Consider the following 27,953-nt stretch of genomic DNA (forward strand, 5'->3'; position numbering starts at 1 on the left):
CTGAGTGACAGTTTATTATTGTGCTAGAAAACAGAGTACAAGGGTGAGTTTCACAGAGAAACAGCAATAACATATACAGATTAATGTTTTTTTCCTCAGCATTTCATTTTTATTGCATAAACAGTGGCCAAAGTGAAATACAGAATCCAAACAAAAAAATCTGCTCTTTCATAACCCCTGTGGAAGCCAAGTCTTTTGACAACTATCCTGAGATGATGAAAGGTGACTTCATTTGAGTATTTTCTATCCAAAATGAGCATGTCAAATTTCATGAGATAAAGAGCTCCCAATGGCTTAGGAAGTGAATGCCTCAAGGCTGCTTAGAAACCTGTGGCAACATGATGGCAATACAATAATAATGTGCTATTTAGTTTAAAGATTGTCTTGGGCTCCACAGGGTAGAGCTACGAACACATCTGTCAATAGATTTTCTCTCCATCTTTCAGGGATGTGAAGAAAATATATTTACTAAGGTATCTTTTGAAATAAAAATTTAAAAAATCTTTTTTGCTTCTCTTTGGATGCTTATTTTTACAACCTTTTATTAACGGAGTTTTTTGAACATTTCTTTAAACATCATGGAAATTGTTTCACCCATTTGTATATATATATGTTACAATATTTAGAGACATGTTATAATGGTGAATAATTAAAATACAGTAATTTGGATCTGACTTGAAAAATATTAAAGAGAAAAAACACAGTAAAAGTATAAAACTAACTAAACCACCAAACCTATTTTATAAATGAATAATTTAATGTCAACACAGAAGGAAAGTAATTTTCACTGAGTGGCATCCTGATGCATAGTTAAATACAGCAAGGCAGCACTACTCAAAATATGGCAACATATTCAAATCCAAAAGGTACTCTTCCTGAATAAATCTTGTGCATCAGATTCACAGGGACATCTGAAATCACTGACCTGTGGCATCTGCTTATTACCTCAGAATAAAAAGTATCTCAAAAAAAAATGTTTCTTTAAGATCAAAATTACTGACAGCATGCATTTACAGGTGATTTAATTTTCCACAAATATAGTTCTTTTTTCTTTTCTTATTTTTTTCCTGGAAATTAAAACAGAAATTCAGGAGATTTTTAAGATAAAATCAATGTATTCAGAGAAACTGGATATATAGAAATGCTCCCACTGAACAACAGTCAGTTTCTGTGCTGCACACAGGACAGCAGCTTGACAGACTGATACACACAGCCCTGACTGCAGAGAGATTTTCACTGCAGCTCCTCAGGAGTCTTTTACATTTCTACACTACATGGTCAGCCTCAATAAAGTAATAAAGTTGGAAGTGATACAGAACACCCAAGTGAGGTGGATCAGGGTCAGGAACAACACAAAAAAGAGAAGTCATGATTCTTAAAATGTCATCCCCCCCTTTTACTCTCCTTTTTTTTTACCAGTGATTTCCTGGATGAATAGGCAAATGCTTTCAGCCATTTCCAAGTAACACAAAGTAAAAAAAAAAAAAAAGAGTTGGGGCAAGGTTCCTTGGCTAGGCTTGTAAGCCCCCTCTGCATTGACATCTAAAATTTTTAGATATAAAATGAAAGCTTGAGAGCAATGAGATTTAGTCATAAGGGAAAATAAAATAATGAAAAAAAACTTAGCAAAAATAGAATGCTGAAGCTGCTTTAGATGTAAAATACATGCCATAACTATCCTGATTTTAATTCTTGACCCATGTTAAATCAATGATTGAATCTCTGGCTTCATTGTAGGTTTTTTCCTCTATGTTTTCATATTTAAAATATTCTTTAAGATGACATTCTCTTTTATAATTCGAAAAAAAAGTTAGTGTTTACCCTATACTGTTTTATCTTATTCTAATGTGTACTATGTACTTCATGGAAGAAATAAGAATGTATGGTTTCTGTTCACAATTGCTTTTCATTTCCTTGCTATAATTATGCAAACTTTTTAAGGAGGCAAAAGAGAAGGGGATTAGAAAAATATTTCAGAAAATATTGTATGACTCAAACATTTTGTTTCTGGTTATTGCATTTCTGAGAAATGCACTTGCACTTTATACTGAATTATATTACAATATGTTTGTTTCTCTGAATATTCAATATGAACTGAAAATGAAGAACACTTAAGAGTATCTGCAGGAAAAATGGAGCTGTAGATACCATCCTTACAGAAGTAAAAAGAGGAGGATATACTTCTGACTGTAGCAAAATTGGGAGCATACATTCCCATGACTCCTATTTAGTTTAAATATTGCTGCTGCTTTTTCATAAAGGCTACAAATATAATTGTACATGTTTCAGAAAGACAAAAATACAGATTTTAATGCTTCTGTTCATTCTGGAAGCTTGAAAATTTAAATCCCTGGAGATAATAAGCACATAATTTCAAAAGTTCATATTTCCCAACTTTAGAAGAATAACTCAGTAAGTTGCGGAACACAAAACAATAAAAGCAAAAAAAAACCCACTGAAATGGAATATGCAGGCATAGGGCACTGGCAATTTTACTGATAAAGCTTCAGAAATCCCAGTACTAGTGAAGGACTCTGGTTGCCACAGAAGTTGTCAGTATTCTGGAAAAACTGCAGCTGTACTTTGAGTCCCACAGACAGCTAACTTCTGACAGCTGTGAATGGTTCTTTGTAAATGTAGACTTCCCTCTTTGACTCAAAGCTGAGCTTCTGGAAAAGCTCCAAAACAGCCACTCTTGTGTGGCTGAAAAATGCTCCAATTGCATGCTAGGAGATGGCATGGCAGACTAGACACATCTAAACGTGTGTAAAATCTGCTGATGCTCTATTTTTCCCCCCCTATTAGGATTGCAAGTCGTCCATTTTGCACTTCCTGTATTCTTAAATCTAGGGAACATCAGCAGGCAGAAGGAGTGCCATAGAAATGCAGGGTCAAAACACGTGACAACAGACTGCTATTGAGTTAATGTAAACAGTAACCTAGGTTTCAAGGACTCAAGCATTCCATCAGGAAAATAACTTGAAATGTTGAAAGATGGTAGAAACAAAAATTATTTTTTTTACAGCATGATCAATACAGACGAAACAGGATTTGTTTCAACAGTATCTTTTCAATCAGTGCTAACTCATTTTCCTTTAAAATTTGTGAGATTTCAACAGTATTCTTGATAAGAAATATAATTTTTAAAATTGTCCATTATCATGAATTTTCCTGTTTTAACCCCACAGCCTTTTAGTTCAGGAAGCTTATTGATCACATTATTGATTTACTTTTTCCTACCATGGGAGTGACACATTTCAAGTGTATGCAAAAATCTCATCTAGAAGAGCACGTTCTTCTTTATTGTTCTGGGGTCAAATTAGTAATGGGGAGTGTAGAGAAATTACCTTTATATTCACATAACCTGCTTGCAGCCCCTGTGTCTTGGCAACTGTATGATCATTTTTCCTCTCTAGTTGTGCAGCATCTAAAAGAAGGCAGATGAATGAGGAATGATGAATTAGTACTGGGCAGCAGGGCAGACACTTGGCCCACCCCTAAAAGTTATTTTACTGTGTACTGTAGATACAATCTAGGAGAGACTATATATATATATATATATATATATATATATTTATATGCTCTCCTATGCATACACACGCACACATATAAATATATCCATGTAGAAGAGTTACACCTCTAGGACTTTCCTTTGCACTCTGCCACCTGCAGAGACACCCTCTTGATATTTGTCTTGAACTGATGCTGCAAGTATCTTCTTCTCTTATTACAAGGCTATCCATTTTCTGTGGAGAAGAACCTTATTCAAGGGTCAGGCTGACCCCAAAAATCTTTGAGAGGAGCAAATACAATACTGCCTTTGAAATATGATGTGATCATATGCTATATAAAGCAAAGGCAAGTGTGTGTATTTGCCCTTGTATTGGTACTACCTCATATCTGCAACACAGAAAAAAATGAAATATAATAGAGCAGTATACCCAAGAAAAAAATTCATTAAGAATTAAAATTGTCCTTTTTTAGTACCATTTATTAAGGAAATATAATTTTTTAGTGTTTTTCACTATGCAGTAGGTATTTTAGAATTTATTCAGTTTTTTTAGTACATATTTACTTGGTGATTTTAAAAATCTAAATTATCCTCATTACAAAGTTAATTCCAGAGAAGTAGCAAATTCCATGCTGTGAAACAGAATCTTAATGTCTTACTCAGTTAAAAGTTTCGGCAATTATATTCTGGGGCATTTACAAATCCTGACATTTTAATGGTGAGCAGCTTGCATAACAAGTGATCAGCTGGAAATACATAATGCCACACAGTAGAATTCATCTGGATCTCAAAGTTCATCTCACATTATTCTTCAGAGTCTCTGGAACTGGGTCCTATTTACATGAGACTATTCAAGAGTCTGATAATTATGATCACTTACTCTCAACTGGAAATATATGATAGGCATGTGAAGTGGAAGGAAAGGAAATAATATCTGCACTCTCTATTCTGATAGAACCAAAGAGGATTTTTCTTTTGATTGCAAAACTATATTTTCAAGATCTTTGCAAACTCTGTGTTCTTTAAAAATGTATTTTTTAACCTGAAGATATAACTGCATTTACGTTCAGTTATTGGGTAATTTCACATCTTTGGTAATAAGGTCACCAAAGGAAACTATAACTTTGTTGATAAGTGTTGTCAGTCTGAAGGATCTGCCCAACATTCATAACATGATGCCAAGCTTCACAACTGCATACAGCTCTTTTTATATTGTTAATTTATATCACTGCAAAAGTAACCCTGCTCTTGTTTAGAGTTTGAAAAGATCATATGGAACTACTTATAACCGAATTGAATGTTGCAAAAATGTAGAGTAGAAAGGCTTTCCTGGAGTGGAATTCTGGGTTAAGGCGGCTCAGATAATTTGAAAGATTGTTAACTGACTACAAATACTCTGTTTTTAATGACCTATAAATCCAGTAATTTAGTATCAAATTATGGAGGAACTCAGAAGCACAGAGTTAGAGAAAAACAAAAATAAAATAAGAAAAAGATAAAACCCAAGATATTTACTTAAGCATAGAAAATATGTTTTATTTAATAAAACAAATATATGATTTATGACAGAATCAAGTCTTATTAGATGTTTTACAAAGAAAACATAATAATGCCACAATCTACAGAGGAGCAACAACAGAATAACAAGAAGAAACAAAGTAAAATTCCTGTCAGCAGTTTTCAGAATATTGTAAGTATAAAAAAAAAAAAAAAAAAAAAAAGCAAAGCTACAGTGCTCCAGGCCAAAGTTCCTTGATATTAATTTAAAACATTTTGACTTTGGGCTTTGGGCCATTATTTTAGTCGATGCCTTTTTATAGAAAGTTTTTAGATTGCTTTTCAATAATCAGTTTTATAACTGATAAAAGCATAGGGCTAACCTTACATTAGGTGTTTCCATCCTCCTCACTAGTGTAAGTGCCATTATCTGGTTAAGATGTAAAGGGATGAGAGCATGAGTCATATTGTTAAGGCTGTCAAGAGGAGATATTCCTCACTCTCTGAATTGGTATAAGCATCATAATGTCTATTACGTTCTGGTTGGACTGTATATGTTGAGGGACATGACAAGAAAAGACCTCTTACAAGATCTTTCTGTGGTATATATTAGGCTGTAGATAATACATGAATGTATGGCATGTCACTCATGGTAAAGAGTTAAATATTTGACATGAAACAGTTTCTGATTCTCCATGCTCCAAAAAGAAATTGACTGCAAAAAAGTTAGTAGGTCAAAAACAGCACTGGGAAAAATCTCAGCAGAACAATGAAGAGATTGGAAGTCAAGAGCTGCTTTTAAGACATACAACTTCTCAGCAACAAAATCTGAATTTTTCACATGCATTGTACTTCCTTTGGGAGATGTGAAGGAGCAATGTAAGGCTAATTTACTCTTAAAGAGGCTTGTTCTGAATTATAATACATCATAGAATATATTTATATGGGTTAAGAAAAGATTTATTTTAGCAGATTGAGTCAGTCAAACATAATTTTTTTTGTGTCAAAATCTTTTGTCCCTCAGAGTTGTTAATTCATCTGGTTTATGATTAAAGACTTCCCACAGACACAATCTCAAACTCATTTTTTTTTTTTATTACTAACCTTTAGAGAACATAACATAATAGTGCAGAACTTTCATGTAAGCTGCTTCTTTTAATTTCCAGAACTGAGGTTAGCAGCATGGATGCTTACTCATTTTTAGTGAGTTCTGGCATAGCCAAAAATAGATTCCTGAACCTGACTCTCTCCCATCTCGCTTTCAGCCCCTAAATGAGCCTGTACATTATTTTAGAGCCTTACTTTCGCTGAGGGATAAAGGGACATAGTCAACTGAAAGAAACAGCTTTCTTGAGAGGATGATTCAGATCTTAAGGAGGTTTTTAACACCTGTTTACCATTAAGCACAGGGACAGCCTAGAGCAGAGAAGCCTCCTTGAAATTATGCTCCAGTACCTATTTGCTGTGCTTGAATTTTTCCAGTAAGAACAGCTCATCTCCCAGAGGAACAGTTTCTTGCCTCTTCAGGATTAGCTGCCACAGAAGGCTTTTCTGAGTGGAATTGTCTTCATTTATGTTCCCAGAAATCTGAAGTCTACTTCAGCCCCCATTAAGCATGCAAGTCTCTGAATTTATCCACAAATTTATTTCAGGATATTATTTAATATATGAGTTCACTAAAGCTCTAATTTCTGAATCTCTTCTTATCAACTTCTACTGGAAGGTATATAAAAAAAGAGGGAATAAAGGACAATGACAACAATAAACACCACGTGATGCATTTTCTTAGGTGCTAATTTATTTAACATACATGCTGGATCTTTAAGCAAGCTCTTTAAAGCTTTGGCAATCTGTAAACTAGCAGCATTAATTAACAGTTTCATTCATGAAAACAATTGAAGGAATCCTATCCTTAGTGGAAGAGTATTCAAGGCATGTATTCAAGGCAATAAATAAGTTTTTCAGGTGTGCAAAGGATGAAGAAAAATTGTATGGCATTATCAGAACTATTTCTTATATAGGAGAATATATAGGGGTATATTTCTGACATGCAAATCTTATTCCTACTTGCAAAAAAGAAAAAGAAATTTATATATTAAATAACAATAAAATAATTTGAATAATAGGTGGGGGTTTTCTACAAAGTGAGAAGATTCATTATTTTTACTCTACATAAGTAATATAGTCAATATTCAGAAATACAGTCTTTATTTGAGAAAGTATGCTGAAAGCAGCAGTATATGTTAAATGGTTAGAGATTCTATACTTGTCATATCTAGAAGGGTCAGAAAGTTTTTCATGATTGTACTACATTCTTCCAGCTAGGAATTTAGAATGAAGATAACACATGGGACACACAAGTCAATTAAATCAGTTTTTGTCAAAAGGAGGAATGCAAAACAAAAGGTTTACATTTTACTGTAGCATTTTAGATGTTAGTATAACAAATTAAACTGTTGCAGTCAGCAGTCAGTACTGATAAATCACATGCAGTTATTGTTCTGAATATCCTGTCACATCTGCAAATTTAATAGGCAAGGGATGACAACATTTTTCTGTAGGTTTATTTATACTTTGCCTTCAGCATAACAAAGACACTTATTCCATTTCATCTCGGGTGTGAATGTTAACCACTGAGCTCTATTAAGTGTATGCAAACAAAAAAAAAAATGCTGGTTAAAAATATTATTAAGAACAAGGGAATATGTAATGAAAGGAAATAAAATAAAATTTTAAGCTGGTCATTTAATTAAATGTAATTTATTAAATAAACTGGAATTTCTATTATAAGAAAATGTAAGCACAAACCGAGGAAATTTATTTCCTATTACAGCATATACATGGGATTTTAATCAATGTATAACAGCAAAAAAGGAAACAGAGAAAAACCCCTTTCTGATACAAAGGTCTGCTATCATATAAATCCTGACAGCTGTTCCATAATCCATATATTCATGCATGTAAATCTAACAGAAAAACAAAGAGTTTTTCTGTCTGAATTTTGACACAATATCCAGCTCATGATTAGCAGCACTGTATTTCCCATAAAGCCCTATCTATATCAGTAAGAGTACAGATGACATAAAGTTTAAATATGTTTTTATCTCTTTACAGTTATATTCAGATATCTCCAGTTTTATACACTGACTGAACATTCACCAAGTATGCATTAAGACCACTTGACTTTAGGTAACAGGCACTAAGTTAAATGCATTACATCCCCACAATGGGTAGAGAGGGACATGTATATAGAGAAGACTTCAGGTAACTGTAATAATCCTGGAGAGATGTCCATCTCACATCACTATCCATGGGACAGTATTAAAGATGAATTGGCCCTGATTTAGACACCATGTATGATTGCCTAGTGAGATTATTTCAAAACATGGTACTTATCTGCCTGTAAAAAGTAAGTTTCACTTTATAAAGCTATCAAAATATTTCTTGCTTTTCCTTCAATAGTTAGTAAATTGTTCAAGTGGAAGGAATTATTTAATTTAATTTAATTTAGTACTGCATAGATGCATTTCAGAAGTAGTAACATTTTGTAAATGTATACAGCTTCTTAACAAAATTTGAAGCTTTCATAACCTATATGGACTTCAAATGCTAAAGTTCATCCTAGGCAAGGCAGACTTCATTATTTAAGCACTGATACTCATATTTACTAAAATTCTGCTGTCACAATTTTCACCAATTAATTTTCATTAAAAAAAAGACTGAAGCAATACATAAAATAAAATAAAATATTTCCAACATTTTACTATATTAGGAGTCTGATTCATATTCTAGATGAGATACTGGAAAGGAAGCTCTGAGAAATTAATTAATAAGGTATTTGACATTCCATATGCAATATTTCAGTTAACTGATCTCATTTTCCTTCCATTCCTGAAATAAAGACTGGGGATAATATTCCTTTTCACTTCTCTTTCATCTGCTTTTTCTACTGTGACTTCAAATTTACAGGTAGCCAAGTACAGCTAAGTAATTTCCCACTATTCAGTTACCACTGGATGTCAATTCAATGGTAATTCAACGACATTCTTGCTCCAAATTATTTTCTCTAAGTCACAGGTTATAGAACTGCACTATGGATTGATGCTACCTGATCAGATATGTCTAGCAGAGAATTCCATTTGCAGCTACTGCAAGAGAAATAAACACAGTAAAGAGAAATAAACATAGTAAAACCCCATGTGGCCTTCTACTTAAGCCTTGTAGGATGTTTATGTTCCATGGGATATTCCAGGGATTTGTACAGAAATCTAGAGCTGAAATTACATTACGACATAACTTTCACACCACCTCTATGCAGCAATAAACTGCTCTTCAGAATTGTTTCCCCTGAAGATTGTAACTCTACACTGATCTTTACCAAAGGGTGTGAGAAGGTTCTTGGTCTATTATGAAGTGTCTAGTTCGCATTATATAAACGTCTGCAGGGCATTTTGATATTCCTAACTAAGGTGTTAGGAATATCAAAATGGTGACTTGGTTTCCTTTTTATGATGACTTTGTTTTCTTTTTATTCAGTATAATGTATCTTTAGTGTCTTGCTGTAGCAGCGTGTAGCTACAGTGACGATTGTGATCCAGGGAGGCCACAACAGTGGCAGGGAAAACAGAGGAGACAAGTCTCTTGTTTAGCAGGGGAGTCCATTCTATTCCTCCCTGCCCTCCCCCGTGCCAGGGTGAGCAACGGGGCAGAGGCCCGGGAGCCTGAGCAAAGCCCAGAGAGCCTGAGCAGAGAGGGAGCAGACCCAGGGCTGTGGGGTTTTATCAGGTGTCCCACGGGAGGAGTCTTAAAATCAGATTACAGCCTCCTCAGAATGGGAAGGCTTCACATCTTGCAAGATATCTTTATGCTTTATATAGGGAGCATACACAATATAGAAGCTTTATGACATATAAAGCTACCGTTTTTCACTGAAACTGATAGCTTCACTGGTAAACGACTAAAACACTTGTATTATTCAGTTATTTTAATGATTATAAAACACAGATTCGTATTTGTGTTTTCCACTTGTCTACAATAATGATTAATAGCCCTTGCTCAAAAATCTCATGTCCTATTTCTTCACATTGAGTGATAAAGCACCATTTCTTCTCCTTCCATTGCCTATGGTAAAAACATTGTAAGTGATAGATACTCAAAGTAGCCTAATCCCAGCCTGTGGTATGAAGACTATGGGAACCCACCACAGTATCTTAAAAAACAGGTTTAAATTTTTTAAATAAACTTGTCTCATAGCTTTCTTGGTCTGTCAAAACTCAGTCTTGTCAACTGAGGAGATAAATTTAACCTAATTTAAAATAAACAAGTGAAAATCCAAAATAAATACCAGTTTATTGTCTTGGTGTTGAAATACACAAGGTTAATGAAGAATAAAAAAATATGATTCATTAATGTATTCATAATTAATAATTCAATGCATAAGTTTTCAGTGCAGTGGACTTGCAACTCTCTCACTGTTGCATTAGAAGACTACAGGCTATCACTCTCCTTAAACCAGCAGAGACATTCAAAAAAATTATGCTGATTGTAAATACCTTTAAAATAAAAAATCTTTCCATAATTCCAAATTCTTAGATTATGTGTGATACAGAAATCCAGAAGCAGTGTTTAACAGTGCTAACATCTCCAAAAAAGAGATATTCTCTACATGTTCAAGAAAAGTAAGCTCAGAATTAGGGGTTCAGAAAAGCAGCTTTTATCTAGTCATGTTTTGAATGGTATTGAGAAGGATGAAAGCTTGTTTGTTTGCTTGCTTGTCTTTTAAGTAAAGTCTGTATTTTGAAAAAGAGAACAACCCTGTTTTCTGGACAATATCTGTATATTCCTCATATTTGTACATGCAGCCTTTTGATTTCAGAGAAAATGATTATTTAATACTCTGAGGCATCTGTTCAAGTATCCTATTTATTATCACTGAAAGAAAACATCTCTTTTAATTTTTACATTTATTGGGATTTTGTTATTATTATTATTAGGCAATAATAATTTTAAAAGCTTTCATGTCATAATAGCTGCTGACTTTGTTTAAACAACTGTCGCACTAGAAGAATGTTTGCATAACATTTAATAGCCACTTGATTATGAAAAGAATTGGGGTCTAAACCACATTCTTTTCCATTACTAGTGATCCATTTAAACATTAATTGTAAGGGTTAAAGGGTTGTACAATCCATCAAAGGCTCTTAATTCCTGAAACATCCCATTTATCAAGATGTTCTGGAATTCTCTGCTAGACATATCTGATCAGGTAGCATCAATCCATAGTGTACTAATCACAGTACACGTTTTTTCATCACTCTTGGACATACATAATTAATTGTGTTTACTATATGAAAATCCATTTTTTATATGAAATTGTACTAATATTTTTGCAATTAAAATAAATTTACTAAACATTCAAAGAATGAAATGTTTTCAGAAGACTTTTTCCAATTTTTATATATATAATATCAATATAAATACATAATATCAAAAAGACTATGTAGCATCAAAAAGACTATGCAATATCTAAGAGCACATTATTATTTATTTTTCTTTTTAAAAAAGTTTGTTCTGAAGTATAACTGCAAAATCATGAATCCATTCATATTTTCTCTTCAGTAATATGCATGAAAGTTGTCAAACAGAACTCAAAATCATGAAGGAAGTTTACTACTATTTTTTCTACTCCTCCCGCTCAATTTCTCCTCCTCCTTTAGTTAATGTTTCCATCAGGATTTTCTTGCACACATATAGGGACACCTAGTGGCAGAAACTGATGAAAACTCCCTATGTAGGAAGACCTGGAGGAGCCACCAGTGGTATGGAATTCACATGCCGAGTAGCCAAAACATGCAAATTCAGTTCACTCTAAGGCTTTTGCACCTTTTTTTCGTGCTGCAGTGAGTCTACTTATTTAAAAATACAAAGAAATGAACATAATATTCCTCACTTTCCTGTAATATATCATAACACAGTTATAGTGCATCTTGGGTAGAATCATAAAATAATAGATTGACTTTTGTATATAATTTTGTAAATAAACTTTAATATTTATTTTAATAAGGACAAAGCTTGTAAAATCTGCCTGTGAATGTAAGTACATAAATATGTTCACATGTTCTATGGTTATATTTTGTAAATTTGTGTTAAAACATATGACGTAGACATGCATAGGAGTAGCAGTGTTTTCATTTAAAAGTCTGATTAAGGATTTATCTTTTTATTGTATTAGTTAGTGTGTGTTCAAACAGGTTAAAAAATTATTTAAATGGCAAAACATAAAGCTATGCACCTGTATCCCCTGAAGTTATTCAGGGTGAACTTTACATATATATATATATATTTATATATGTACATATATCTATATATATGTAGTCTTTTACCTATCATTTACAGAGCCTAGATCCAGTATTGAGATACCATTAAGACTGCTGAACTTCTTGCTAGGCACATTCATGCGCCTCAAGGATCAACATTTCTGGCTGTATGGATTGCAGCAATTTTTTTCAAAGACATTAAGAATTACATTAGTACTACTGAATCACTTGGAAGTTTAATTTATACATAATCCCCGATTTTCAGTTTCTGACTTCCCCTGCTTTTGTCACTTGTGAAGAACAGCACATTACAAATTTCATGCGATGCTTAAGTTCCCCAAAGTGAATATGGATGGGACAGGTCAGGCTCTGTGTTGGAGGGATACTATATATATTATATTAGATCATATTCAAATTTCTGCTAACTAATGTGGTGTAGAAATTTTAAGCCTGCTCCTTCTATTGAGTGTTTTAACCATTAAGGCAGAAAACATCTGGTATTTCTCTAAGTTTCTCATGGTAAATATGTTTTGTTTAGTGTAAGACAATTTAAGCATAAAGAAAGGAATAGCCTAAAATATTTGTACCTTAAGGTTTCCCCTGTATGCAAGGATATTAATAAACCTCTTCTCCTACTCTACAACTTCCACCAGAAAAACAAAGAAGCTATCCCAGAGGAACTCTTCTGACCCAGAAGAAATCAAAATCCTTTTATTTCAGTTATTATGGATAGATTAGTTACCTTACATTAGACATATCTGTCATTAAATAATTTTAATTATTTGATAATCCTACATATAGCAAGGAGATAAGAGAAATGAAAAGTCAGAACTATTGTATAATGACAGAATAGTTTAGGAAATTTCAGAGAGATTTTTTGCAGTATGCCACTTAATCCATACCATGTCCTACTGAAAATGCTGAAAATGTAGCTAGTATTTTTGAGATAAATGGAACAGAGTTGAATTTGATTTTTGTAAGTAGTAATAAAAGCATATTGCTAAAAGGAACCATCTATATTTCTACATCCACACAGTTGAGAGTTACAATATACTAAATATTTAGTTAAAAAAAAAATCTACAGAACTTTTAGACTAGATGGTACTACCCACTGACTCAAAACCTTTAATTTACATTAAAGAACACAAGCCAAACCTCAAATCTTCCTTGGGGAAAAAGAAAAGAGGGAGGAAGAAGAGAAAAAAGGGCACTGTCAATGGTCTTTGGAGACCCCCTCAATAAGAGGAAATATGTTAGAACTTCTTTGCAGAATGTTCTAGGAGATACACGTCCCACTATAGAAAGCAGAATAAAAGAAAGAAAGAAATTAACATAACTCAGAATCTAAATTATACAATAAAGGGAAAAAACATCCTACCTGACCTGAGAGCCTACAGTAAGCCCTCAGGCAGAGAAGAGATACAGTATAACTGTAGAAAAACATGTTCCAACTTCTTCAAAAAGCCCTTTCCTTTTCAACTTGCCACAAATGTACCTTTTCCGACATGAACTGTCCCATTCAATTACAAAGTTTTTTATTTTCAAGTTCTATTTAAAAAAACTTTGTTGGCCTGATTACCTATTTGGAAGACCTTTCCAGTCTCAGTCAGTAAACATCTTCCCTTTCCTAGGTTTTATAATCAATATATATGCATTTGATGGCATGCCAACATCCCTCTTAAGTTCAAATACATTCTGTTTTTTTTAGTTGTTTTGTTTGGTTTTTTTTCTTCCTTTAGCATTTAACTAAAATGAATTTGTAAGGACTCATATGTCCTCTCAATATTTATTTGGCTATGTATTCTTTTTTTTTTTTTTTTTAATATCTCTTCAGTAGACACATTTTCCATGCTCTAATTACCATAGTTTCTTCCTGATCTTTAGACTTCATTTTAGTATCTTCTTTGAACATATGACTAGAATCATGCATAACACACCAGGAACTCATGAAAAAGCATATCCTTTACAATACTAATAATAATGCCTTCTTACTTATTATGACATCCTGCCTAATACATTATAGAGTCACATTTTTCTTTTCCCTTTACATAAGTACTTCATTTATAATAGCAACCTATAACCCCTTGCTGATTGATTACTAGCTTTAAATTTCTGAAATTTTTATAGTCTTGGATTTTCCCAGTTTATAGCAAAAGTTTTAATTCATGAGTTTGTAGAATGCATTATTCAATTTCACACTATTTCTATCAGCCTAGACCAAACGAAAGCAATATATAGACAGACATTAATTGAATTTAGAAATACTGACATGTTAAAATATAGACAATAAGACTAAAATTGTAAAATATTTACATAGTATATATGGGCATATACGTGTATATATATTTGCACATATATGTATCTCAACACATCTGCTTCTCAGAAAGACCTCTAATTTTGTCTAAAAATTCTGTCCAGACCCACTTATCTTATGCCCTTAAATCAGTGCTATGTGTATTACAAAGTAGCTGACCCTTTCAGTATTTTAGGACATAAAAGTGCTGGACCAAATCCTTGTGGCACCATACACTGAGGATGTCTCTTACCCTATTCCTATTTTGACCAGATAACAAAATTTATATATTTTCTTACCAGAAACAGAGGCAACTTTTCTGGAACCTATTTGGTTTGGGCTACTTTATTCTTAATGTCCATCCCATCTTTTAACAACCATCCCATTTCTTAAGTTCTCATTTTATTTACATTGCTTAAGAAGTTTTTACTCTATTTCAGGTTTCTGTGTGAATTTTGGTTTAACAAGATTTCTGACCATACTCAGTTTGGTTTTATGCCTTCTAATTATTGATGCAGATTTCTTCTTGCTAATCAATATCTCTTTTTCATTCTCTTTAGGTTTTGTGCTTATTCTTAATAACTTCTACCTTCTGGGAATTCTTTTTCATTCCAGTTTAGGTAGACTATTTTGTTTGTCCCCTTCTTCTCCACTGTAAAAATTCAATAATATTTGCTTTATTTTTTACATAAAGTAGCATCTTTCTTACCTGAATTCTTCTTCCAGTACTCACTAAACTTTTTTATTTCTGAGTTTGCCTTTCTGAAACACTGGACTGGAGTTACAGATCCTTTGCATTCTTCTGTCGTGAAACTTCACATGAAGTAGAAAAGCTCCAAACCATTATATTTATTTTTTTATCATTAGCTTATCCTGGAGATCCTATAATTTACTACAATTTAATCTAAATTATCCTTGTCTCTTTCTTGCTCAGTATCTGTTCCATAAAATAAGCTATCCTCTATCACAATCAAAATCATGTCATCCCCAGCAACATTGGTTGAACTTTTTGCTGATGCCTGCCCATAAGAAAAAAACATAAATCTGTATGATGACACAATCTCAGCTTTAGCTTTATTCCCCCCCCCCCCCATATGTAAGCATTATTTTCCAGCTCAAAACTGGACTAGCAGATTCATAATAGATTTCATCCCTAGTATTTTTCCTACCCTTTGCTCAATGGTTTTCATTCAAGCGGACACTATCTCATTTTCACCCTCAAATTTAACATTTTTATTGCACTATTGTTAAAAGTCTTCACTCTTTAACACATTTTAGTGCATTACCATGAAATTATTTCAACACTTTCTTTCTCTTTCACAGAGTGTCTATACTTCTGTTCCAATATATTTCATTCAACAAATTTGAAATCTCCAAATTCCTGTTTTCCCATGTCTGATTCCACGTGCCAGATCAACTGTTCCTGCCAATGTTATAAATTGAAGTACTAGAGAAAGAGGGTAGAACTGAACACTTACAAGTTGTACATATAATGCATGTATGCCTCATATGCTTTTTCTGAACTATATTTACTCTTGCTCCATCTCCACTCAGGTCCCTCTACTTGTATTCCATATGAGGATTATATTAATTATTCCCAACTTTCTTCCTGAGTATTTAGGTTTAAAGGGGTTTAGGATTTCCCAGTTTAATGAAAGGTAGACGAAAAATAAATTAGCAAGGGGCAACAGTAGAATGAAAAAAAATCACAAATTTAGTATTATTTACTGCTTGATGCTTTTGCTTTGGTTTAAAATGACAGTTCTAGTTCAAATATTCAGATATAACTTTTCACTGCCAGAAATACTTTTGGACTAAGAATAAGAATGAATGGAACAACAGCATGATAGTTCTACATTAATAACTATTTAAATCTCCCACATGCTACTAAAACCATCTAGCAGTGTTACAACTTGGAACTAAGATTTTATTAAATCAGACTTTCTACTTATTATGCTTTTTAATATCTCATTAGTACAGGATCAGAAAAATTAAACTGAAATATATCTACAATGTTGACTTTAACATGATACCTTTGAACATGATTACAGAGTTATGAAATGCCAACTTCTCCAAAACAATTTCAAGAAGTAGTTAAGCTCAGCCTAGCTGACAAGGTTATGTAAAATATCTTTCTCTGTTATGAATAAAAAAGTATTTATGTGTGTCTAATTTTGTGTGTCAGAGAGAAAAATAGCATAGAATCACAGGCAGATGCTATAAAAATGACAGGCCTAAAAAATGCAAGCATATATGCATAGAATCCCATATATTCAAAATGCAGAATTATAATTCAAAATAAAGATATATTTCAAAAGTAGAGGCCATAAGAAACTCCTGTAAGACATCTCTGTTCAGTATCTGTGATTTTTTTTTTTTTGTTCCACTATCATAAATTCCATGTTGCATATTACAAAAGCTTAAAAGAGAGTACCTAGGTGGGAATAAGAAAAATAAACAAGTGTATGGGGTGTGGTTTGGTATTTTTTCCTGACTGAAAGTAGCACCTTGGAACACAATCTAAAGCCATTCAAAACCTTCAACTGAATTAACTGGGTTTGAATCAAAACAGGAAAGTCAGTGATACTTTAAGAATGTAAGTACTTTGTCCCACTGAGAAGATTTCCAAGAACTTCTACAAGGCCAGGAAAATTACTTGGTCTATATAAGAAATTTGTCTTCCATCCAAAAACCAGATCTTGCTTATTTCAGGCCTAGGGAAACTGGATTTGAGTCACACTCCATTTATGTTTGCAGAGAAGATGAATATGCCATTTAGAGAAGGCTGATCAATACCAAAAATATTACTTTTCAGCAATAACTTTTGGGTTTAGCATGTTGGGATGTTAAGATATGAGTTAAAAGAGGTCTGCTGAAGATACAGATGCGCAGAAATCACATATCACAGACAGTATTGTTCAATGCTTACACTAGAACAGGAAAAACAGAGGGACAAATACATCTAGCATTACCTTTGAGTTAAAGCTGGATTCCAACCTCTGTGCTGTGCACATGGGGTGTACTCCATGTGTTCCTGTGTGCATAATACCATTAGATTTACTACACTTAAGTACTGTGTACTACTAGATTTATGTACTACAATCTAGACAGCACATAGCAGCAATTAATACGCAAATGCGAACACGTGCACATCTTTGCATGTACACAATTATACTGCCTTCTAATTATTACTATTTTTTTTAAGATCAGCAAAACACACAATTTGACCGAAAAAAAACCCCGAAGTTAATTCGGAAAAGAACATCCCCAGAGCTACCGCCAGCCTTGGCACCGAAAACCCCTCTGCGGTCCGCATGCACACCGAATAACGGTGGTTATTCCCCACGGCTCGCCGCGGTCTCGCCTCCTCCGCCCCCGCCGGGGCCGCTCCCGCCGGGCCCGGGCCGGGGCAGCGCCGCGGGCTCCCCGCGCGGCCCATCCGCCGCCCTGCGCTGCCACCTGGCGGCGGCGGGAGGGGCCGCACCGCGCCCGCCTGGAGCGCCCGGGAGCACGACCGGCTCCGCGGGCCCCGGCGCTGCCGCGGGGAGCGGCCCGGCGGGCATGAGGGGCGGACAGTCTCTTAGATGCTGCTGTTGCATCCGTGCCCCGGCTCCCGCCGCGACCCACCTCTGGGGCGGGCAGAGAAGAAAAGTGAAGCTAAACGGCTCCGACACACGCCCGCCTCCCCGATGTCGGAGAATGCGCGTAGCAAACCCGTCACTTTGTTTCACCGTGCCCACCCAATTCCCCGCGGTCCCCGCGAGTGCCGCGGAGGCTCCCGAACAGCGAGCAGCGGCAGTGGCGACAGTCGCGCCAGCGGCTCCCGCCGGCGCCCTCCCCTCGGCTCCGCTCCGCGCCGCCCGGCTGCGGCCAGGAGCGCCGCGGGAGGGGACGGGGCGGCTGCGGACCTCAGCCCGAGAGGTGCGGGCAGCGGCAGCGGCGTTCCAGAGCGGTGGAGGAGCGCGGGGAAAGTTGGCCCGTGCCGGTGAAGCTGCGAGCGCAGCCCCGGGGTGCGTGGGGCGGAGGAGTGGCGAGGCGGGCGCGCCGCGCTCGTATCGGCATGTGTGTGCCTGCGCGTGCCCGTGCGCTGGGTGCCCGTGCGGGCGGGCTGCGCGACGCCCCGCGGGGCCGGCTGCCGCCGCCGCGCCGTCACCGGGGGACACCCGCCCCGCAGCGCGGCCCGCGCCGCGGCCGCTGCACCGCCGCCCGCCTCCGCGCCCCCCCGCCCCCGCGCGGCGCCGCCGCCCCGCCCTCGCTCCCGTCCCTCCGCCTCCCCGCTGCGCTCGGCGGCGCGGGCACAGCGCGGCGCTCCGCCGGCCGCCCCCGCCCCCGCCGTGCGGGCGCGCGCCACAGCGCGCGTGCGCGGCGGGCGCGCCCCCGCCGCTCCCCGGGCGCGCGCGGGCGCGCGCGTGTGTGAGTGTGCGGCGCGTGTGGCCGCGTGCGCGCGTCCCCGAGCGCGCGCTGTGCCTCGGCGCCGCCTGCGTGCGGGGGGTGCCCGCGCGCGCTCCGCACCGAGCTCCCCGGCGCTGCCCGCCTCGCCTCGCCTCCGCCGCCCCGGCGGGTCGGCTTCTGCATGGGCTGCCACCATGCTTGGGCCCTGGAGATTTCGGGCGAAGTAAGTACCGGGCTTGACTTTTCTCTCGCTCTCTTTCCCTCCTTTCTTCCTCCCTTCCTCATTCAAGCCCCCCCCGCCCCCCCCCCCCCGCCTCTTCCCCGCCGGGTCTTTCCTTGCTGTTGCTTCCCACTCCCTTTTCCCCGCCGCTTGCCCCTCTCCCCCGAAAGCCAATTCTCCCAACTCGGGGTGCTGCTCAGTTCGGTGGCAGTGTCCGGCTGGAGCTGCTCGCTCGCTGCTGCTGTCGGCGGTACTGAAAGCTGTTTCCAGCCGGATATGCAGTGCGGTAATCTAAGGGTTGAACTCTTCGGGGAAAAAAAAAAAGCACACACACACACACACACACACACACACACGCAAGAAAAATCCCGATGCAACCCCTTTCCTCTTCTCCCCTCCCCCCCCGTCGCCCCCACCCCCTTCCCTCCCCCCCCACCCCCCCAATCTGAACCTCTGTAGGGAGCTGGCGAACAGCAGCACACAGTCATCACAGAGGGGTTTCCAGGGCGGGATTGCAACCTTGCATATAGCCAGCTACAACTTTATTTTCTTTACCTTCTGTCCCCCGCTTTTTTTTTTTTTTTTTTGTTAGAGAAAGGAGAAAGGGAGAGGGAGGGAAAATTGTATTTGCCTCCTTTGCTAACCATAATTGAATTAAAGTTGTAAAATGCCTGGGAGTTTAACACTGACCAGGAAGGTTTTCAATAGGTTGTCATTGTGGGGCTTTTTTTTTTCTTCTCCGGAGAACTGTTGGTTAATGGATGAATGGATCTGATCGAGCTGAGAAAAAATATGCTAGATACATGCCTTTGAGTAAGATTTCTGCTGCCTTTATGCAGTGAAGCCTTTTTGCTTTGAGTAATTCCAATCCAGTTGACGTCTGGTCAGAATTAGAGAGATTCACGGAGACTTCCGATTTCTTGCTGCATGATTGCCTTTGCTGCAAGTGCTAGTTTTGCAGTCTTGAACCTGATGCCACAGGAGATGTCTTGCAGTACTGAGACTTCTCATTTTTTAGGATGCGTTCTTCCAAACCAGAGTTATGTCATGAGGATTGGAGCTCTGAGATGGACGATAGAAAATGCAAGCCTGGTACGAGATCCCAGCATTTAAACCTGATGATTTATTAGTCTTCCCCTACCGACACACAAAATGCATTTATTTTCCCTATTCATATTGCTTTTAGTCTAGTAGAAGTAGAAGAAAGCCACGAGGAGTCAGAAAGATGGCAAAATGGAAAGGATTTGTTTCCAGCTAGGTGGAATTCGGATATTAAATTACTGACGTAGGTCAATGGTAGGGTTTCCCTTCTACCCTCCTTGGCTTTTAATCAGCCTGGGTGTCTTCTACCCTAAAGGATGAAGAGCACTGACAGCCATCGCTGCTTATAATCAGTAACTCTGATGTTTGGAGTGTTGGCAATGAGATATTTTCATGAGACCTATTTAGATCTCTCCACTTCTACCAGGCTAGTTTTGCAGAACACTGGGAGTAAGCGCTATGTCAGATATGGATGAGACTGCGAAGATGACCTGCATGTTTTACATTTTTCACAAATTTTGGGTGAGTGGTTAAAACATTTCTTTTGAGAGTATGTATAATGTGTGTGTTAGAGAGAACAGGAGACTTCTGCTTGAAATGAGCTCTGTTACATTGTGTATAACTTGGGAGGGGATCAAATATCAATTAATATTATTTGCTTTTGTAAAGATACACAATTTCCATAATTGAAGAGAGCTGTTAAGTGCACTGAAGTAGGAGGTTAATGTATTTAATCTCATTACAGAAGAATTCCTGCACAAAAGTCATCTGGGGGTGCGCGTGTGTGTGCATGTGTGTGTGTGTGCGTGTGTGCATGTCTGTGTGGGTGGGTGTGTGCTTGTAAATGTATAGCTAGGAAAAAAGCCACCAACATAAAAGAGTTTTAAGAAATGTGTGATGTGGAGAATGTGTCAGTATTCCCTCTGTTGAATTAAGATGCCATTTTCAGCACTGAGCATTTTTCTTTGGATGGCATTTCCATCACTGGTTTAAAATCAAGGTAAAAAGAGGGAAAGACCTTGGTGCACTGGTTCAGCAGGGAAGTTCTGAAGGGAAGAGGGAGCTGGGTAATAGGGGAGGTGGGAAAACTCGTAAAATGGTGATTCTTTTCTCTTAAATTAGAAACATGAAACTGAACTGACAGCCATTTTATGTATATTTATGGGGCTGGTTGTGAAAAGGAAATCCAAAGAAGCATTGAAATTCACCCCACACTAACAGAACCAGAGCAATTCCTACCGTGACCTCACCTTTTTAGACACCGCAGGCATTTGACCCACAAGGAGTTGCCTATCAACCCTTTAATCAAGGCATGTCATCCAGTTTCCAAAAGTGTGGGAATTAGAAGTGACAGGAGGGTTTTTTTTTGGCTGGTGAATAGTCCATTCTCTACCCTACTGAAGACATATATAAACTTTGTTTCCATTTCAAATGTTATGGAGCTACCCTATTATGCTACTTTTTTTTTTTTTTCTCCTTATCCTTACAGGAAATAAAATGTATGCTTGCTGCTCTACAGTAACTTTGGAACAGGACCTCAACAAAAAAATGCATATCTGGATGCTGCAGACGATCGCATTTGCTTTAACATCACTAGTCCTTTCCTGGGCAGAAAGCATCGAATATTATGGGGAAATCTGTGATAATGCGTGTCCTTGTGAGGAGAAGGACAGCATCTTAACAGTGAGCTGTGAAAACAGAGGGATCATCAGCCTATTTGAGATCAGTCCACCAAGGTTCCCTGTTTACCACCTCTTGTTGTCTGGGAACCTTTTGAACAGGCTTTATCCAAACCAGTTTGTCAATTACACGGGGGCTTCGATTTTGCATCTGGGGAGCAATGATATACAAGACATCGAAACTGGGGCCTTTCATGGTCTGAGAGGTTTAAGGAGGCTGCACTTGAACAATAACAAGTTGGAACTTTTACGGGATGACACTTTCCTTGGGCTAGAGAGTTTGGAATATCTTCAGGTCGATTATAATTATATTAGCGTCATTGAACCCAACGCCTTCAGCAAACTGCATTTGTTGCAGGTGCTGATTCTCAATGATAACCTCCTCTCCAGTTTGCCCAACAACCTTTTCCGTTTTGTGCCCTTAACACACCTGGACCTGAGGGGTAACCGGCTGAAGCTGTTGCCCTATGTGGGCCTGCTGCAGCACATGGATAAAGTGGTGGAGCTGCAGCTGGAGGAAAACCCCTGGAATTGCTCTTGTGAGTTGATTGCTCTAAAGGATTGGCTGGACAGTATCTCATACTCCGCTCTGGTGGGAGATGTGGTTTGCGAGACCCCTTTCCGCTTACATGGTCGAGACTTGGATGAAGTCTCTAAGCAGGAGCTTTGCCCCAGGAGGCTCATCTCTGATTATGAAATGAGACCTCAGACACCATTGAGCACTACAGGGTATTTCCACACTACCCCGGCCTCAGTCAACTCTGTGGCCACTTCTTCTTCAGCTGTTTACAAATCTCCCTTGAAGCCCCCCAAAGGGACCCGCCAACCCAACAAGACAAGGGTGCGCCCCACCTCCCGCCTGCCCTCAAAAGACCTGGGATACAGCAACTATGGCCCCAGCATTGCCTACCAGACCAAATCCCCGGTGCCTTTGGAGTGCCCCACTGCCTGCACTTGCAACTTACAGATTTCTGACCTGGGCCTCAATGTCAATTGTCAGGAGAGGAAGATTGAGAGCATTTCTGAATTGCAGCCCAAACCCTATAATCCTAAGAAGATGTATTTGACGGAAAACTACATTGCGCTGGTACGCAGGGCAGATTTTGTGGATGCCACTGGGCTGGATTTGCTGCATCTGGGCAATAATCGGATCTCGGTCATTCAGGACCGGGCTTTTGGGGATTTAACTAATTTGCGAAGGCTGTACCTGAATGGGAACCGGATCGAGCGGCTGAGCCCAGAGCTATTCTATGGGCTTCAAAGCCTGCAGTACCTCTTCCTGCAGTACAACGTCATCCGGGAGATAGAGGCAGGCACCTTTGAATCTGTCCCCAACCTTCAGCTCTTGTTTTTGAACAACAATCTGCTGAGGTCTTTGCCAGGGAACATTTTTTCTGGTCTGTCTCTCTACAGGCTGAGCCTGCGGAGCAACCACTTCTCCTACCTGCCGGTGAGCGGGGTGCTGGACCAGCTGAAATCCCTGCTGCAGATCGACCTGCACGAGAACCCCTGGGACTGCACCTGCGACGTGGTGGGCATGAAGCTGTGGCTGGAACAGCTCAACACCGGTGTCCTGGTGGACCAGGTTATCTGCGAGTCCCCTAAGAAATTTGCCCAGAGCGACATGCGGGCCGTCCGGGCGGAGCTGCTGTGCCCCGACTACTCGGACATCGTCGTCTCCACGCCCACGCCGTCCCCGGGCCAGCTGCCGGCCAGGACCACCCCCTCCTCCTCCACCGTGCGCCTCAATGGCACGGTGGCGGCGGCGGGCGGCTCCGCGCCCGCGGGCGGCGCCGGCGGCGGCAGCTCCTCGGTGCCGCTCTCGGTGCTCATCCTCAGCCTGCTGCTCGTCTTCATCATGTCCGTCTTTGTGGCGGCGGGGCTCTTCGTCCTGGTGATGAAGCGGCGCAAGAAGGGCCAGGGCGACCACGCCAGCGCCAACAACTCCGACGTGAGCTCCTTCAACATGCAGTACAGCGTCTACAGCGGCGGCGGCCACCACCACCACCCCCACCTCCAGCAGCACCCTCCCCACCGCGGCGGCGGCGGCGGCGGGGGCGGCGGGGGCGCGGCGCTGCCCAAGGTGAAGACCCCCGCCGGCCACGTCTACGAGTACATCCCGCACCCCCTGGGCCACATGTGCAAGAACCCCATCTACCGCTCCCGGGAAGGCAACTCGGGCGAGGATTACAAAGACCTTCACGAGCTCAAGGTCACCTACAGCAGCCACCCCCTGCCACCCGGGGGGGGCGCGCCGCCGCCCCCGCCGCCTCCGGCGCCCGGCGGGGAGGATGCGCCGGCGCGCAGCCCCGCGTACAGCGTGAGCACCATCGAGCCGCGGGAAGAGCTGCTCTCGCCGGTGCAAGACGCCGATCGCTTTTACAGGGGCATTTTGGAGCCCGACAAACACTCCCCCTCCACGCTGGGTACACCCGGCTCCACCCTCCCTGACTACCCCAAGCTCCCCGCCGCCTACACGTACTCCCCCAACTATGACCTTAGGCGTGCCCACCAGTACTTGCACCCGGGGCCGGGGGACGCCAGGCTCCGAGAGACGGTGCTCTACAGCCCCCCAAGTACTGTCTATGTAGAGCCCAACAGGAACGAGTATCTGGAGCTAAAAGCAAAACTAAACGCAGAGCCGGACTACCTCGAAGTGCTGGAAAAACAGACCACATTCAGCCAGTTCTGAGAAACAGCACCCCCCGCCCCCCGTCCCCTCGCCAGTCTCAGCAGCTCCTTCTCTAGAGTATTTGTATTTAACAACCACACGCAAAACAAAGAAACGTAAATGCTGACCTCCCTACACACACACACCTCGCCCCCCTCCTATTTTCTCCCCTTTAATTCATTTTATTGTAGGGTGAAGTGCCTTGGCACAGGACTTTTCAGCTTCGGGGAATGATTCTGAAAGGGTGTGCTGTTCAGTTGGGTTTGTTTTGTTGTTTTTTTTTTCTCTGTTACTGCATTTGGAAGTCGGAAACCACCTATTTGTAAAATGGGCACAACACTGGCATTGTGCGGGTGTCCGTGTGTGTTTGGGGAAGGTGACTGGAGGTTTCAGAGGTTTCGTGGTTTCTTGTCAGGTCACATTCAGGTCATGCTTTTTTGGGGGGTTTTATTTTCCTTGGTTTTTTTTCCTTTTTTTTTTTCAGACATTCTTTATTTTAGTTTTCTCTGTGGTTGAAGAGTACGGCGCACATTTTCCCCTTTTAGCCATGCGTGAGTCTAAATGGCTTTTATGGAGAGATTAGCACACCCCGACTTTAATACAAGGTTTCCTTTTTTTAAGGATGTGTTTGTATACTTTCTGGACTTTTGAATTAAAAAAAATATATATTATGATCTTAAAGGGATCACTGTAGATGTGGACAAATCATTAAAGAGTGCAGAGATATATGATCCATAACTGGTTAGTGAAAATAACTTATTGATGAAATATAAAAAAATATTTTATTGTAGCACCTATTTTTATATGCACATTAGCATTTCTCTTTCCTTCACTATTTTAGGGCCTAATCTTGCAAATTTTTAACTCATTTGAGTATCTGTTTGTGAAAGAAGTCCCAGCTTAGGCCTTCATCCTGCAGGCACTTAAGCACATGAACAGCTTTACCAATGCGTGTAGTTCTGGAGACTCACTCATTGAGCAAAGTTTGTCAAAAGCCCAAAAAATTAGGATAGAGTATGCATTCTTACAAGTAAAAATTATTGGAATGTTTGAGTGGTTTTTTTTTTGTTTTTTTTTTTTTTTTTTCAGGATGGGGTCCAAAGGTTGTGGATTGCTTTAAAGTATTGCACTACAGTGAGAGCTTTTTTCCCAAATATGATATAGTATCAGAAAGAACTTTTAAATCTCTATAGATAATGCCAGTTATGACCAAATCTTAACAGACAATCTGAGATATAAAATCTGATCACAGTAGGAAAAAAAATCATGTTTCTCTATTGAAAAAATGTGTCTTTTAGCAACCTCCTGCTCAGGAGTCTGGTTGGGCAAACTAGTGAGGGAAATGTAGAAGGCATTCTAAGTTTCATTTTTGATTTATTGGTTTCATTTTTTTCTTTTTTTCTTTTAAATCTTGTATTAGTTAACCAAAATACAATGATTTTGCAACTGTTGTAGCCAGATTATGATTGTTCAGTCAAGTACAATTGCACTTGTACAGATCCACACGTTTACTGGCATCCTGAAAGACCAAATGATGGACTGTACACATCTCTATAAAATGTCTTTACCCCTTTGGGCAGCAGGCAATGGCAAGGATATTCATAAACACAGCATCACTGTAAGATGGGACAACTGATGTCTCATATGTATCCCAGCACATGTGATTTTTTAATAGTTTCTGAATAAACACTTGGTAAATATTTCAAATGTAAGATCCTGAAGTAATGAGTATCTGAACTTTAAAAATTTCTGGCCAAAATAATCTGTTTGTACATTGGATTCTCTTTACTAGCAATTAAGGCTCATCAAAAAGATCTAACATTTCTAGGCAAAATATAATGTGTTCTCTGTTTTTGAAACATGACATGTGGTAATTACCAGCATATATAACGTGGGTCAGAAAGCAACACAGGAATATATGTTTCAACAACATATTGAAGAGGAATAGTTTTATACTTACATTTTGTTTCCTTACAATGTAAAAGAGGTGTTCTTTAATATATGGAACAGGGTAAGTGATATTTCACATGTGTTTTCTTTTTTCATTAGGTTATTATATTTAATACTGTTTCCAGAGTTGCTCACTAGTACATCTTTTATTGCAAAAGGGCTCTGTTCTATTCTGCTTTTCCTACCCATGTACAATCTGTCACTTTCTACAAAAACAAAGCTGTATAACTGGTCTGTTGGAATTCAAGAAAAATGTTTTCTTGGCGTGTGTTCTTCCCTCTATGCCACCCACACTGAGCAAAAGCAAAAAAAAATCAAAAAATAAGCATGACTGTATTTAGCTTGGACAGTTTAGTAAGTGGAGTGTTATTTCAGTTTGAAATGCAGAGTTGAGGAGTGTTCTTTTGTCACAAGAGACATAACAAATGGCTATTCTGTTCACTGCTCTCCATCTCCTGCACACTTCCCATTGACACCAGTGAGAGATGTGGTGTGTGGCTGCCTGAGTGCTGTTTTGGACTCCTAACTTTGAAGTGCTGCCTTTATAACTATTGCTGAAACCAGTGGCCTGGTTCTTCTTCCATTTCAGCTCAGTAGAGGCATGCTGTTGTTAAATGGGTATAAGTAAGAAAATTTTCAGCCTCGCTGACTTTGCCAGAGAAAGGCTAGCTCAGAAAGGATTGAAGGAGAAACTCTGTGTCTGTTCATGTGTATATATATCTTTCTTGTGTGATTCTAAACTCATGTTTATGAGTTTGCATAGGTGTCAGTACAAACATAGGATGAGGTCCTTAGTGTGAAAGGTACATTTTGCATGGCATTCTGCCACAAAGAGGCAGCATCCGCAAATGAGTAAATGAGCAGGAATTGCTTGGATTTGTAAGAAATAGCTGAAAAAAATCCCTTGACATTCTATTTATGTTAAAATTCTGACACTGCCATTTCTGAGGTCGGTAGTACTTCTGCTTCCATGTGATCTGTATGCATTTAATAACTGCTAATGAAGGATTTTTCTAATGGTCTACACTACAACCAGAACAATTAATTTAAATCTTTTTGACAACTCACCTTTAGTAGAAAAAAAAACATGTAATCACTTGTGTTACTGGAGAAAAAGATTAAATGCCATCAATTATCTACAGAAAGTGCATTCCTGAAGAAAAATCCTTGAAAAATAATACAGAATGAAAAATAATATTCTTTAGTCACTAATCATCCTGAAATATATCTGAAAGGGGTATTTGTGAATGAGGACTTCACTAGAAGTAGGAGTTCCCGCTCAATGGCTAGAATGATATATCATCTGTGGATAATTATTGTAAGAAAAAGTAGATACGAGTGGAAATTGGCAAAGGGAGATGTGCCTCTGATTCAAAAGAAGAT

General features: G+C 39.2%; 2 protein-coding genes across 3 annotated transcripts in view; one reads left to right on the forward strand and one right to left on the reverse strand.

Moving 5' to 3' along the window:
• The window catches only part of LOC140685224 (uncharacterized), a 35,185-nt gene extending 14,577 nt beyond the window's left edge, over positions 1 to 20,608 (reverse strand). Inside the window, exons 1-3 of the mRNA XM_072936654.1 lie at positions 20,603 to 20,608; positions 19,384 to 19,534; positions 3,348 to 19,214 (exon numbers count right to left, since the gene is read on the reverse strand). Coding sequence (XP_072792755.1) covers positions 17,953 to 19,214; positions 19,384 to 19,534; positions 20,603 to 20,608 — 1,419 coding nt within the window. The 3' untranslated portion in view covers positions 3,348 to 17,952. The remainder of the gene's footprint in view (positions 1 to 3,347; positions 19,215 to 19,383; positions 19,535 to 20,602) is intronic.
• SLITRK5 (SLIT and NTRK like family member 5) lies at positions 18,994 to 26,895 on the forward strand. 2 transcript variants are annotated; one of them, XM_030275975.4, is made up of 3 exons: positions 18,994 to 19,232; positions 20,698 to 20,792; positions 21,760 to 26,895. In XM_030275975.4, exon 3 carries the CDS (start codon positions 21,768 to 21,770, stop codon positions 24,639 to 24,641), a length of 2,874 nt encoding a protein of 957 aa, XP_030131835.4. In that variant the 5' UTR covers positions 18,994 to 19,232; positions 20,698 to 20,792; positions 21,760 to 21,767; the 3' UTR covers positions 24,642 to 26,895. The 2 variants fall into 2 exon arrangements, with proteins under 2 accessions (XP_030131835.4, XP_030131847.4); XM_030275987.4 differs by lacking the exon at positions 20,698 to 20,792.
• Positions 26,896 to 27,953: the final 1,058 nt, after the last annotated feature.

This window comes from Taeniopygia guttata, chromosome 1 (genome assembly GCF_048771995.1).
Source record: "Taeniopygia guttata chromosome 1, bTaeGut7.mat, whole genome shotgun sequence".
NCBI classification, from domain to species: domain Eukaryota; kingdom Metazoa; phylum Chordata; class Aves; order Passeriformes; family Estrildidae; genus Taeniopygia; species Taeniopygia guttata.